General features: G+C 44.8%; 1 protein-coding gene across 1 annotated transcript in view; it reads right to left on the bottom strand.

Annotated features, from left to right (window-relative positions):
- Positions 1-14,982, bottom strand: part of LOC144824222 (uncharacterized) — a 652,050-nt gene that overhangs the window by 584,143 nt on the left and 52,925 nt on the right. The window contains exons 6-7 of the mRNA XM_078683370.1: positions 9,511-9,702; positions 8,381-8,605 (exon numbers count right to left, since the gene is read on the bottom strand). Of these exons, the coding sequence (XP_078539496.1) occupies positions 8,381-8,605; positions 9,511-9,702 (417 nt within the window). The remainder of the gene's footprint in view (positions 1-8,380; positions 8,606-9,510; positions 9,703-14,982) is intronic.

Here is a 14,982-nt window from a genome sequence, read left to right as displayed (position 1 = left end):
TTTGTTGAGTCAGAAAAATGTGAGGGAGGATTAACATTTGTCAAGGTGTTAATCAAACCAGTCTCAATGACCTTTCTGAAATGATACATATATTCCATGGAGGATTTGGGAGAGAGTGACGTAAGGGTAACTTGGGCAGTAGGGCATGAATTTTCTATCAGTGAAGCAGTGGGATCATTTTTCACAGTTATCAACATTGTGTGGGAGGTCTGTGGTAGTTTAAGGGGTAGTAGATTTTTAATAACGTATTCAGCTCTTTGCTGCTGTAATCTCCTATCTGCAAATGGTGGTCTTAGCTTCAAAGATTTGTTTGTGTATGCTTTGGGGTTGGCTCAGAGAAGTTCAAGATTACAGTTAAAGGGACTGTGGTGCCAAGATTATTCAACGTTTCAGAGGGACTTTGCTCTATTAGTTCTTTAGTGAAGAAGTGGTTTGAATAGCATTGGCTGTTTCTTTTTTATTTTACTGGAGAAGCATCATCTGCAGTTCCAGTCACGACATTGCTACAATATTGTACAATGAGGCTCGAGTCCTGGTCTAAAAGGACAACAGTCATTTTAGAGGTACTTAAAGATTTAAGGACATACAGGCTAACAATGAGGAAGTCCCTGACATAGTTCTTCAGAGTACTCTATTGTAGGAGAGAGTCCACTAATGTTGTCAGAGAGGGATTCGGGGGATCTGTCTGGGTGAGCTACTTTGCTATTATGGGAGATGGAACTAGGTGGGTAGTGACTGTTGTGGGAGCATGATAGGAGGTGGTATGTGAGTTGAACATTCATGGTTTTTATGGTGGGACATATTTTGGAGACAGAGGAACAGAAAGTTTTATATGAAGAGGCTGCTGTCTGCCGGAAGCATTATTAGTGATTGTGGCAAGATAAGATTTTGGGGTGGGTATGAGAAGCAATGTGTTCTTTTTAGGTAATTGGTACAGGGAGGGTTGTCAGGGGAGTGTATGGCAGGTTAATGGAGAGAGGGAAATTAGTGAGGGGAGATAGGGCATCTGGTGAGGTAGACAGCTTATCATGGTCACCAGCTGGTGAGGTTGGAAGAGTAGGTATGAAGGGGGGTTTATTTGTTATTTATGTTTGGGGAGATATCCTAAACATCCATTTGAGTTGGGGGTGAGGATTGTGGTAGATGGGGCTGAGCATGAAGAGTTAGCAAGGTGAGAATGGGTCCAGGTGGAGAGTGTCACAGAATACACAAATAATTGAATGTAGAATATAATTAAAAATATTCTAGACTGGCATAAATAGAGTATCTTATATTTCCTTTACAAAAATACTCTCCCATTAGGTGTATATTTTCTAATACTAAGTCCAGTAGGATGATATTTATGTAAAAAATACTTAGAACATGATATCTATGTTCGGCAATACTCTAACTACAATAATCAAGTACGATAATACGCAGACTTGTGTATTAAGGTATACCTATTGTACACTGAGGGAAAGCTCAGCATGTAGAGCTATAACACCACATGTTAGATTCAGCCTCATATGCTGAGGTAAAGCCATAATATTATAGCTACAACCATCATGAGAATAGTACAGCTTCTAAGTATAGATGTGATATACCGAGCAGAGGCTCATATGCCGGGGCAGGGGCTTAAAGATTCATTCAAAGATTCATACTTACAAGGTTAACCATTAAAATGACATGTAAAATCTCAGATATCAAGTGTAGCATCATAGTACCAGAAGCTTTCAACATGCTTCGAGTATAGCCTAATATTCTGTGGAGCAGATTAGACAAGGCTACATTTGCCTTGGCACTGTCTCATCTGCACATGTACTGCCTTGCATGCCCAATAAACACCATGCACTCTGTAACAGACTCAGATGTCAGGTGGCATAAGATGTCAAGGTATGGTATCAAATTATCAGGCACAACTTGTTTTTTTTAAGAGTTTTATATAGTGTGAACTAGACCCGAGAAATCTGGGTATCAGAGTGCTTTACATGAGCACCAGTTTCGTTACATAAGGACACAACTTCATGTGATAGGTGCTGGGATGGAAAAGGTCCATTGGACAGCTCTGGAGAACTGTGCCCCTGTGACTTAGTTATTGCATAAAGTTCTGTAGAATTTTTACGTTCACTTCAGCACACATGAAAATCAAGTTTGAGCACTGAAGGCTACTTTATCAAGGACTGAGTAACCCACAGCAGGGCTCTGCTTATTGGAAGGGCACTCCATCTCCACCTATCTTTTAACTGCTCAGGGCTAGATACTTACCTGTAATTCAGAGCCAGGTCTTCCACTGTCCGAGGTGAGCGTAACTGTTTCTGCAAAAAGACAATATCACCACACAGGAGTATGCGGTAAGAAAGTGCCTTCAAGATGCTGCCATCTTCTCAGAAAGAAAAAGCCAGAGGCGTAAAAAACTACATTCTGATGAAGTCTTCAAAGGGTTTGAGAAAACCAGAAGCCAGGATTCCAGAAGAGGAAGACCCAAGAGTGAAGATTGAGGAACAGCAATTGAAGGGCGAGAGGAAAGGAGTGAAGAAACACAGCTTTGTTGTGATGCATTCTCCAACCAGACCGAGGCTATCAAATAGTGAATGAACAGGAAAAATAAATTATATCAAACATTGCATGACTGGAAACAATGGGTTGGGAAATTCAAGAAGAAACCAAGGGAGGCATAGCCATGATGGAAATGGTAAAGAGAACAAAAACCTGAAGTGGACTAGCTGTGGAGTCACTTTAAAAGGCAGCTGCAAACTTGCAGATGGTGATAGCCATTTTTGAGTTGCGAGAGAAGGAGCAGCCGTCAGGAGCATGAGAGGAAACCTGTCCAGGTATAAGACTCTCCCATCCTGCAGCTGTGTGTTTAAACAGCTATGCCAGGGCCCCAGGAACTTTGGGATCCCACAAACATCAGTTCTTAGGCACCCAGGTGGCCTGGATGCCATGAATGCAACATTAACCGAGCATGAATGTTGTAATCTCACCCGGCTGTTGAGGACTGACAGAGATGGCAGTTGAAATCCTTTTTAATTGACTACTGCCAGAGGAAACCACCTAATAGCCACCCACGTATTTTTTAATTTGGTCCACCTATCTCGTTCAACCATATCTTTTGCTCCATGATGGTACATGGATGATGTGGGTGTATGTGTTACTTCTTGGTGCAGAGGATGTGTGGGAAGTGTTTATGTTGCTTGAGGTTGTGGATACACAGGAATTCATTTTTTTGATCCAAGTGGTACCTAATATGGGGGAGATAGAGCGAGCTCTATCTCAATGTGAATTGCACGGATCCTTCGGGACATTTCAGAGATTCTTTATTATGGGTCATACCTTTTGATTGTGTAGGAGAGCAGGCAGATCTGCCATTTATTGCCCATTATTCACTTAAAGGATTATTCCACTCCCAGAGTATAAGTAGTTAAGTGGGCTAACTTCTCTCTCTTTTGTGTCCTTATTTTTGGCCTACTCTGAATGGAGACTGTTAACGCCACCCCAGCTTCCTGCTGACACCTGAAAACCAGTCTGCGAGAAGTAAGATAAAATAGACCAGTCTCAGATCTGACTATTTGAATGCACAAACACTGTCTGCTCCATTCTTATATAAAGATGGAACAGAAACTTACAGTCAGGTTGCTGGGATTTCTCTATCAGAATCTGGGGTCCATAGCCAAGCATCCCTTGCCAAGTTCAATATCAGAAACCTGGAGGGTTGCCAAAAAACTGCCAGGAGCGACTGCCCTGAACCTGACTAAAGGAAGGCAATATCTGACTGCTTAAGAGGGGCATTAGAGGTAACCTTACATAAAGAGGATGCTGTCTAGAAGCAGAGGGCTGCAAAGGAGCAAAATGGTGTGACCAGAAGGGGTCTGCTGTCACACTTTCATTACTCAACCAGAGGATGAAGCCTGAAAGTCTTTGGGTAACCTCACAGAATGGACTGAAACCTGAGTACCTATGTTTAGAGGGTGTTGTAGAAATCAAACATGCAGGATATACTCTCAAGAGACCAACCACCTGGAAGTAGTTGGGCCCTGAAGAACCCTGGTAGCATCCATCGGTCTTCACTGATGAACCAGTGTACCAGAGGAGATGCTGACTGTGCCAAGGAAAACGGCATTCCCATAGGTCTGAAAGAACCTCTGTCAATAGTTTGTGTTGGACTTGGCCCTTTTGGCAGGGTCATCCCTGAACTTTTTGCCTTCCTCCTATATTTCTTCTGACCTGTTGTTGGCTATTTTATGACTCTGGGCACTTTACCACTGCTGATCAGTGCCAAAGTGCATATGCTCTCCCTATTGTAAATTGATGTATTAATTGGTGATTCCATGATTGACTATTTGGTTTACTTGTCAGACCCTAGTACAGTGCACTGAGTGTGCCCAGGGTGTGTAAATCCAAATGCTGCTAGTGGGCTTGAAGCACTGGCTGTGCCACCCACAGAAGTGGCCTTGTAAAATGTGTCTAAGGTCTGCCATTGCAGAGTCTGCGTGCAGTCTGGTACTGTCATGCTGACTGGGCAAGTGCACCCACTTGCCAGTCCCCGAACCTTCCCTTTTCTTCATATCAGACAACCCTATGGTAGGCCCAAGGACAGTGTGCATTGTAAGTATTAGGTAGGACAAGCCCTGATGTGTGTGACATGTCCTAATAGTGAATTACAGCCATTTTCATTTTTCACTATTGCAAGGCTACCTGTTCTCCATAGGCCAGAATAGGCTGTTAGTATTATTGCATTTTATAATCCTAATTGACTCAGAGAACATGGTAGAAATTCGAGTTTAGTAATCCTGGACTACTACGATAAAATACATATTTTAGTAAAGTGGGTTTTAACATTCTGTGTTTGCAAATACCACTTTTAGAAAGTAGGTATTTGCTTGCCTAAACCTTTCAAGCCTGCCTTTGCTAGGCTGTGCATTCCTTGTCTTGAGTTTGAGTGACAGGGATGGGGGATTCCAGGAGACAGAATGAGTCAGCCCAGTGGTGAATAGAGAGATCTGTATCTAGATGGGAGGGAGGAGTTGCACCTGAGACATGAATAGGACTGTGCCTGCCCCCAACAGTGCTGGCTCCACCCCCTGTGGTGCGTCTGATGTCTCTGCCCTGCACACTGAAAGAAGAGAAGGAAGACTGTAAACAAAGTGCTCCAGGACTGTACTTGCCTTCCACAATGCTGGCTCCACCTCCTGTGGGGCGTCTGATGTTCCTGCCTTGCACTGTGAAAGGAAAGGAGAAGTCTGGTAAACAGAGTGCTTCAAAACTGGTTTGGACTGGGCACAGGCCCCTCTCCTCTCAGAGAACAAAGGATTTTGGGGTATAAATATTGGGACCCTGATCCCAAGAAATTGGATCACTTCTGGACTTACAAGACGAAACCTCTGCTGGGAGAGGAACCTGAAGAAACTGTGGAGAGACTATTCCCAAGCTGAAGTGCTGCTTGGGGGATTGGCTTGCAGTGGTTGCCTGACTGCCAAAGAGAGGAGAAAGAACTTTGTGTACTTTACTTTCAACGTGTGAAAAGATCTCCAAGGGCTTGGAAGAGAGCTTGCACCCTGACCGAAGTCTCAGGACCAGTAGACTTCACCAGCCTTTGTGAATTGCTGCTGGAAACGCTGTTTGAGCGGCAACAGAGGCAGGGAGCTGTGACCGACTCTCACGACCAGCCCGGTGTCCTGTAGGCACCGTATTAAGCAACGTCAGCCTCGAACAACGTAAGCTCTGAGCTCACCAACTCCGTCCTGATGCCGACACCGAGCAGTTGCTTGCACCGCAACTGGTGGACACCACGACGTGTGATGCCTCGCTACACCGACTCGTACTGGTCTGACCAACGCGGTAACTGCTGCTGACTTTGAGTCCTGTGAACGCACTGGAGTTGGCACCGCCTGGCATGCTTCGCAACGCACCTCCTGACTCACACCGCTGTCCGGACTGATCGACGCCAGCTCCCGAACTCCAGCTCTGTCACCGCACCGCAAGCTGCAAGCACTGCATCGAAGCACCGTCTCGCCCTGCAACGCACGCCTTGGATCCACGGACTCTGTAAACGGGCCGCTGCCTGCACCACATCGAGGGACAACGCGTCCTGCAACGCTTTCTTTTCTGCACCGCGACTAACACCGGAACCGGCTCGCACATCCGTGCCGACCGCCTCAAGTAAAAGGTACTGTGACTGAGTCTGTCGACATTTGAGTGGGCCCGTACCGACGCGGTACGCTGGATTTGTTACACTCTGTGTTATTTCAACAACGCTGTAGCCAGACCGGCCTGCCGACTCGCATAGAACCTTTATTTAAGCCTTTTCAACCATAACTCTTGAATTCTAATAGTACTGTGGATTATTTGTGTTGTTATTGGTCTTGTGGTAACTCTATATAAAATATACTTCTTTTTTATATAAAACCTTGTGTGGTGTCCATTTGTAGTGTTGTCACTGGGTTACTGTATGTGGTCACAAATGCTTAACTTACAACGCCTCTGAGATAAAGCCTTGCTGCTCGTGCCAAGCTACCAAGGGGGTGAGCAGGGGTTATTTTAGGAGTGTAATCCCCTCCTCCTGACTAGAGGAGAGGGTCCCTATTTGTCAAAAGCACCTACCTGTGCCAACTAGAGACCCTCAATTCAAACAGTTTGTATTTACCACTGTGACCCGGGACAGAACCTTTGCTTGTGTGGATTATAGACGTCTGATTGGGCATGAGGAAGATTCCAAGAAGCACAATTTACTGAAATACAAGCTATTCGACCCAGGCGCAACTTCCTTCCACCCAATATTATGGCTATCTAGAATACATGACCTGAGCGTGCACTTGTGCACACATCGCAAACCACAGCTGTGTTAAATGGACCCAAGCAGAGTCCCAGTGATCCTCTCAGTGGTCCATGCCCAAGCCTAATATATTCATGGTGGTGGTGTCAGCACAACTTGTACCACTAGTGGTACAAGGGTTTGATAGTCACAATCTGAAAGAAGTAGACACTGACTGTCCTTGGACTCCTGAAAATGTTCCTCCACTACAGTAAAGTTGCATATGGTCAGATACCGGATGAGATGCCAAGTTAAGGATCATGAGGCCAGATGTTGTCCTCTAATGTAAAGTTTCGACTCCTATGTCCAGGTACAGTTTTATGTGACCAGACACAGATTTCCATATCCAGAGACTGCCATATATTCAGACTCACACGCCAAGATTCAGCCTCTTAGTGACCACACACATAACCTGTCAGCATAGTCCTGCACGGTCCTTTCCTCAGTCACACCGAAATTTGCTCAGCAAAGAATGGGGTTTGCAAAAAGTGAAGATGTGTTAAAGCACATATTACACTTGTTTTGTGTGCTGCGTGATATGCATTGACACTCACGGGTCACCTGAAATCCTGTATTCTAAGACTACTACGTAAATCCATGGATACACAGTATGCTAATTGTGTACGTACAATGTGGTATACTTAATTTTGATATTAAAATCTGTTCAAGAAAACTCCCTATCAAGAATTCAATCTCCAATTCTATACGTCCTTGAAAGCACAAGACCGTCACTTGGAGGACACAAAATATAAGACATGACCATACTTATTAGTACTTACTGGCAATCCCACAACATTTGCTGAGTGGCAAGATCTAGAATCATTAGCTACCTCAACTCCTATGCTAAAGGGGACCGCAACAGAGCCAGTTCCATTTTTGAGACAGACCAGGCGAAAACTTACTGACAATCCCTCATTATATTTTGGACAAAAAAAGACCAGGAATCACTGACCATGCCATACCTCGGCTAGAAAAATACCCAGCCACACATCCACAACAATCTGAGATTCTGTGATGGAATCAAAAATGGCATGTGCTTTAAAGTGATCCCACAATAAAGTGGTGAAAAGTAAAATGTTGAAAAATTGCTAATGAACATTTGCACTTCCTTACAAAGGCTTGTTTACTCTCTCACAGCCATCCTATTGTAGTTTATACTGTACTGGAAAACAAAGATCGGAGAATGCTTCAATCACTGGTACACCTGTTAGAAAAAAAGAGGTCAGGCATATGTAATTTACACCCAATGTTGTTCCACAAAAAAGTTTGCCATACATGGGTTAAGTTTTCTCACACTGCACAGACATTCATACTTAAACTATGCATTCACAATTGTCATCATCTCTTGCTATTCAAGGCCAGCTATTCAGTCTATCACAACTCTTATTAAATGAAAGGTCACATTCAGAGTTTGTCTTACTACCTGTCAACAAATGGCCAGGTATACAAAGGATACTTCACCACAAGGTCCACACGTCATGATTTGGGATGATAAGCACACAGTGACATATTCACCTTACCTGCTGAAAAGCATATGTTAGCAGTCACCCCCTAACTAACCTATTATTACACACATGGTTAGGCACTCACTGTTTTTGGTGGAGTTGCAGTAGGAACCTGCTGGACAGGCCTCACAGTACGCTGCTCCCTCCTTTGACTGGAAGGTCCCTCCTTCACAGGGTTTGGGAGAAGAGGATCCAGTTGGGCAGTAAAATCCCAGTGGGCAACGAAAGGCAGCTGGACTGGCAGATGTCTGGCCAGGTGGGCAGAAGAATCCAGCAGAGCATAGTCCCTGAGGGGCAGATTGCCCTGCTTCTGGAAATAGTAAACAGCACAAGGACACCACTCAGTAACAGAATGCCTTTGATCTGCTTCTAATGAGTATCATACTACATCCAAAGGTTTGTTTATCTTCATTCATACACATATTTCATTTTTATTTTACACTCGTCTCTCTTCTTTTTCACGCATCATCTTTTTCTCTCCTCTCCATGCACTTATTTACCTAATGCATCGTTTTCCTATACTATGTGCTATATAAATCACTGCCCCACCATATGTTCTTCCTTTCCACCCGCTTCCACAATTTTGCGACCTTTTTGTTTTTTAGTACCTGGTTCTAACTTTACCTATGCTCTTTCTTTTCAGCATTATTTTCTTACTTTCCAGCACATCCATTCTTCTTTCCATTTGTTTTTCTTTGTTCCTTAATTATTTCCTTCTGTGTCTCTATGACTTCTCCTTCATCTCCCCTTCTTTCAAAGTCCCTGCACCTTCCAACCATCATTTCCATCAAGGAGACAAAATGTAGACTAAAATCAGCTCCTTGCAGCACAAGATTTATGCTAAAATAAAATTAAAGGTGAAATGTAGTGGTGCATAAGCTCAAACAAAACATGCAGATGGAAATATTTACAGTAGTGCTTTGATTCTTCTTTTTAGGACTAAAAAATCGGTATGCCCCCATGTCAGGTACCATCTTCTTCATTCGCCTCTCTGGTTCATTTGTTGTTTTCCTCTCTTCTCCTCCTCTCACCTTTTACCTTCCATCTTGTCTCTGGTTTTCCACTACCACTCTCATTTCCTGAAATTCATTTCCTACCTGTACACTTTCTTTCCTGGTTTTTAGTTTCACATGTCCTCATTCTTCATCCTTCCTTGCTTCTATTTTGCATTGTTTAACCCTCTTACCACAGACCAGCTAAACCTGGAGCATTTACCATCACAGAAGTGTCCGCCTGGACACGGCAGGCAATCCTGGCCATCCTGGTTCCCACCATGGGGGCCGTAGGTGCCAGCTTTGCAGGGTACAGGGCCTTCTGTTCCTTTTGGGCAAAAGTAACCTGGAGGGCAGAACATTTGGTCTGGTCGCGTGGACTGGAAGTCGCAGAAGTAACCTGCTTGGCAATCACCTGGGACACAATATATAAACACCAAAAAGGTAAGGTGAAAGAGACATGTGAGAATATCTAGAACCCAAAGAGGATTGAAAAGTAAACACAGATCTCAGGAAAGGATCAAGATCTGAAGAGGTGGCATACAAAAAGACATAAAAAGAGGGACACAGTCACCAAGATAAGCTTTACACAGCTTTTCTCAGCAAGTCGTAGAAAGGACTCTTGGCTTATTTTCATGGGGTAAATTAACAACAACAACTAAGGGTACACAGAGCTGAACAGGTGATGGCGAACTTTCACTCCCAGCTTGTCTACCGAATACGAGCAGTTGTGGGCCACACAAAGACATGTTGTAGCATCACTGCTCTTTCATTCTGAAAGGATGTGGCATGCCATCACCATTTAACACACCTCTCTTCTTGGAGTAGGCAACATAGAAGATGGGAAGCACTTTGATAATATATCAACAAGGCACTCCTTAATCCATACCATATTGGTCAGCTCAATACAATAAGGAAAATACCCATACCATAACAGGTTACTACTACTCCACTACCCATTAACCAACATAGGCAAGGTCAACGCAGATGCTGTACAGCATAAAAGAAAGATTAATACAAAATAAGCATGATGATGTGATCCCTTGGCTGTGTCGTTTGCTTATACATGCATGTCTACAAAAGAAGCAGCAATGACAATGCATTTTTTTAAAGTGTTAATGGGGTCCAGCACCAGGTCATGGACAGCAGCATAGAGGGAAGCCTATGGGCACATAATCATGCACAGACGAACGCAAGCAAGACAGTGTGCTGAAGCACACAGACGAGAGAGGTCAACATAAGCACAAGTGTTGCCCAGAAGCATGCAGGTGAGAGACACACAGGGGAGGGGAGGAGAGGGGAGGACACAGAACTCATGGGCGAGAATTGGGATGTGGACAAATTCATACAGGTAACAGAGTGACATAGAGAGGGGAAGAAAGAGATGAAGTACATGAGGGAAACAACTTGCAAATACATGCAATATAATGGAGTTCTTCAACAAAAAGAAAAAAAAGTAGCTCCCAAAACATGAGCAGTGGAAGGAATACGTACATTGGTCCAAGGGAGGGCCACACACAAAAATAGGAAGTAAAGCCAGCACGCACTGATAAACTACTACAAGCAAGCAAATGCGAGTGATGATGAAGCCAACCAATGGTAAGCAATGGGCAGGCTCTAAGTCCAAGTAAGCTAACAAAATGTCACACAGCCGACAGTGCATGCAATGTCTTGGGCGAGACCTAAAAATGCATCTGCCTTTCACATGAAGGCATTAATGAAATTCAAAACTAGGCACACAGTAAATTGTACACACTACACTGATGAACACTTCATTTATTAAACCATACCAAAATAAAGAAAAGTAAACACAGGTGTGTGTCCTTTTGTCCATATTTCCTATGGGGACATGCAATCAAATGCCATTAGATACTGAAGTATTTTCATGCTAGAAGAGCAAATGCAACTATCTATTTCTACATCTACCTATGCTTAAACGTCCCAATTAATCCTACCATTATGATATTACCACATGTACACAAAACAAAACTCCGTTGTTGCAATGGCCCAAAGTTGAGTGTCTGCTTGTGCTCAGAGTTGTGTTTTATGATAAAAAAAATCCTCTACAAAGCATAACCACCCAATGAGAAACAGTAGACAAAAAACTGGTAACATTTTTTACCTGAGAACTTGCAAAATTCACCATAATTTACATTGGTGGAGTCTATTGCTGATGGACGTTCTAAAAGAGGAAGTGCTGAGAGAGGACTAGATAGGAATTTAGGGTAGAGGCAGTGTAGAAACTGGTTTTGCATGTGTGAAGATGGAGCTATGTGTATTTGTAGTGCTGGGTGTGTGGGTGCAGGAAGCCGGCTCTTTAAGTAGTATACAAACCAAGATATACTGTGCAAAGAGACCGGCTGTTCACATAGAGTACAAGATGCTGTTACACTCTTACACGATGATGGATTTTGATGTTGTTATAATTCAATGTATTTTTGATCATAGAACTGAAATATGTTTTATAGATGTTTCATATAATCATTGTGTGTAATAAGTTAGAATACTGTTTAAACTAAGAAATTAAAGGTTTGCAGAGTGCACAGGCCCGTTCATGTATTTTTAATAGGCCTGAATAGACAAAGTCGTTTCTTTTGATCTGTATGTGCTCGTTAGAGAAAGGTCGTGCTAGGCACAATTTGTGGAGCTTGCTCGATGGTTTACGACTTAGAAGATACGGTGGAGGCCGGAATTTGGGGCCCACAGTACAAGTGTCTGTTTGCAGGTGCGAGGAGGTTCCAATCAAGAGAGTGATGAATAGACTTTTGTTCAAGAGAACCAGGCACAGGCCTGGAGGAGGCTTCAGGAATTTCTGGGGGGTACCGTCCTGCCGGAGAGGAGCCTGGGAAGCAAGGTCAACGCTAACGATGGGCCCAGAGGAGTATCATCATGGAAAATGCCAGAACCAACATCACGTGAGGGGCGTCTCTAAAGGGCGTTTCTATTGTAAATGTGATTTTGTATTAGGGACAGCACCCCTGGGTGGAGTTAGGGCAGATGGTCTGAGGAACCTAAGAGAGCGGATGGGTAGGCAGATAGGTTAACTGCGAGAAACTGATTTACAGCGAAGACTAAGGGAAGTGAGTGATCTTCTTTGGAAATCACCACTGCTGACACCTTTTTAGGTTAAGATTTTGCTAAGTAGGGATGTCACTTAGTCTAGTGTAGGGACAGTCTAATCTAAATTTTCTTCCTTTCTGTAAATGACTCATAAGCTACAGCTTGTATCTATTCTTGCAACTTTGATGATTTTTGAATTGGTTTTGGTAATATTCTTCTGCCGACTAAGAGCATTTAGAAAATGTATGTTTGTATTGATACCCGTATATCTTTTGAAACTTATATTGAGATGTTTGTATCTTCAGTTAAGTTTGGCTTTGTAATAAACTTTTAAACTTATTAAGAGTAAGTGGTTCATTAGAGTGGTGTAAGTCATTAATTGATTGACCTAGTAGTGGATTGCCTTTTACTCTATGACAGGTACCAACGGTTCAGTCGACCTGAGTTGGGATCTAGATCTATAACAATAGACCAGAAATCCCGCGTTAACACATCTGTCTTGGTTACTGCATTGAGGCCCCTATAGTCCACACAAAACCTCAGCTGCGTTTGCCACCCTCGATATGAGGTTTGGGAACTAAGACAACTGGGCTGGCCCAGGGGCTCTAAGAGGGTTAAATGAATCCCAATTTCAGCATGCTTATTTCAGCTTTGATGATCTCTTTGACATGGCCAGACTGCCTGTAGATTTTAGTTTGAAAGGTAGGCTATCCCTGGTGTCCACATCATATGCACACCAGCTTGTCTGACCTGGGTCGAAGAGAAGAGCTCAGCATACTGGTGCAGGACTCGCCTGCAGGCAGCCTGCTGTTGGGCAGAGAGGGTGTCTTAAAAGACAACTCCTTCCTCTGACCCATTGTAATGGTTGTGGGAGAGGAGGTCGAGGAGAAGTTCGCTCTTGTCCTCCTGATCCTCACCAGTGACAATCAGCATGGCCACATCAGCCCTGTCATGATAGGATTTGGGGCAGTTTACATGGATGACCCTTTTGGGGGTGACCTCCCCTTTTCTTTCTAGGATAGGGTAGGGTCCACTCCATTTGTCTTGGAGGACCCTAGGAGCCACAGACTCTAAAACCCACACCTTCTGTCCTGGTTGTTACTCACACCACTGCAGCCTTTTGGTCGTACCAGAGCTTATGGAGTTCTTGTGTTTTGGATGCTTGTTCCATATATTCAGCCATTCTGGAATGAAGGCCAACCATATAGTACAGTATGTCTTTCATAGGCTCTTTTAGAGATCTCTCTTAGTCTTCCTTTCCTAGACACAACAGTTCTCTTATAGGATGACACAACAGAAGTTCAAAGGGGGAACCCTCCTCCCTTCTGTGGCATATATTGTATTGTATTGTATTGTATTGTATTGTATTGTGTTCTTATATAGCGCTGCTATCACCCTACGGGTATCTTGGCGCTCAGACAAGAATCAACGGTTATCCTATAGTTCCAGATTAGAGAAAATGAACTAGCCCCTAGCGAATAGTAAAGTCTTCAATTCCTTCCTAAATTCCAGCAGGCAGCTCGCCACCCTGAGGCCCTGAGGCAGCCCATTCCACAATTGTGCAGCTGCCACACTGAAAGCCCTGCCTCCCATTCTAGACCGTTTAAATGTAGGGACCTGGATTAAGCCAGTGTTAGCAGACTGTAATTGTCTAGAAGGCTCGTACCAATTAAATTTATCCTGCAATGGTAGAGGACCCTGTCCATGAACCGCCCTAAAGACGATGCATAGTGATTTAAAACTGACCCGTTCTTTGATTGGTAACCAGTGAAGGTCTCTCAGTGCCAAGGATGTTGAGGAGCTCCATGGTCTATTAAGAGCCACCTTGGCTGCCGCCGACTGCACCCTTTGGAGCCCCTGAAAGATGTACTTAGGGGCACCCAGGTACAGGGCGTTGCAGTAATCCAGCCTGCTCAGCACTAAGCTCCTCACTACCAAGGCTCGTGAGGCGATTGGTAATAGCGGGAGGATCTTTCTCAGCATGCGAATTAGTTTAAAGCCAACTTGGATGGTTTTGTTGTCATGTCTCTATAGGAAAACATCAGGCATGGCAGTAAGACATTACATCTCGTTCTGAGTTGTCCAGGGAGTCCCATGATCGACCACTGTGCCTTACCTAGGCCTGGTCGCCCCCACGCTCCTCCTGCTTCCTGCTCCTCACCGCCCGCTCCTGATTCGCCGCTGCCTCTTCTCTTCCCTGCAGGCGACCCAGCCGCCGCTGAGCCGCCCGCCTGCCCGCACCTGATTTCCCGTCGCTGCCTCCCTGCGGACCCGCCCCCCCGCCATCCGATTGGCTCACTCGCTCCCGCCACCCAGCGGACCCTCCCTCCCGGCTCCCTTCTTAAGGGGACCCTGCCTCCAACTTGGGAGCGACCACTGTGCCTTACCTAGGGCTGGTCACCCCCACGCTCCTCCTGCTTCCTGCTCCTCACCGCCCGCTCCTGATTCGCCGCTGCCTCTTCTCTTCCCTGCAGGCGACCCAGCCGCCGCGGAGCTGCCCGCACCTGATTTCCCGCCGCTGCCTCCCTGCGGCCCCGCCCGCCCGCCAGCCGATTGGCTCACCCGCTCCCGCCACCCAGCGGACCCTCCCTCCCGGCTCCCTTCTTATGACGCCCCCACGCACGCGCAGCGGGCG

Source organism: Lissotriton helveticus, chromosome 3_1 (assembly GCF_964261635.1).
Source record: "Lissotriton helveticus chromosome 3_1, aLisHel1.1, whole genome shotgun sequence".
Lineage (NCBI taxonomy): Eukaryota > Metazoa > Chordata > Amphibia > Caudata > Salamandridae > Lissotriton > Lissotriton helveticus.
The sequence above is the reverse complement of the archived record's forward strand: the minus strand, read 5'-3'. Positions and strand labels throughout refer to the sequence as shown.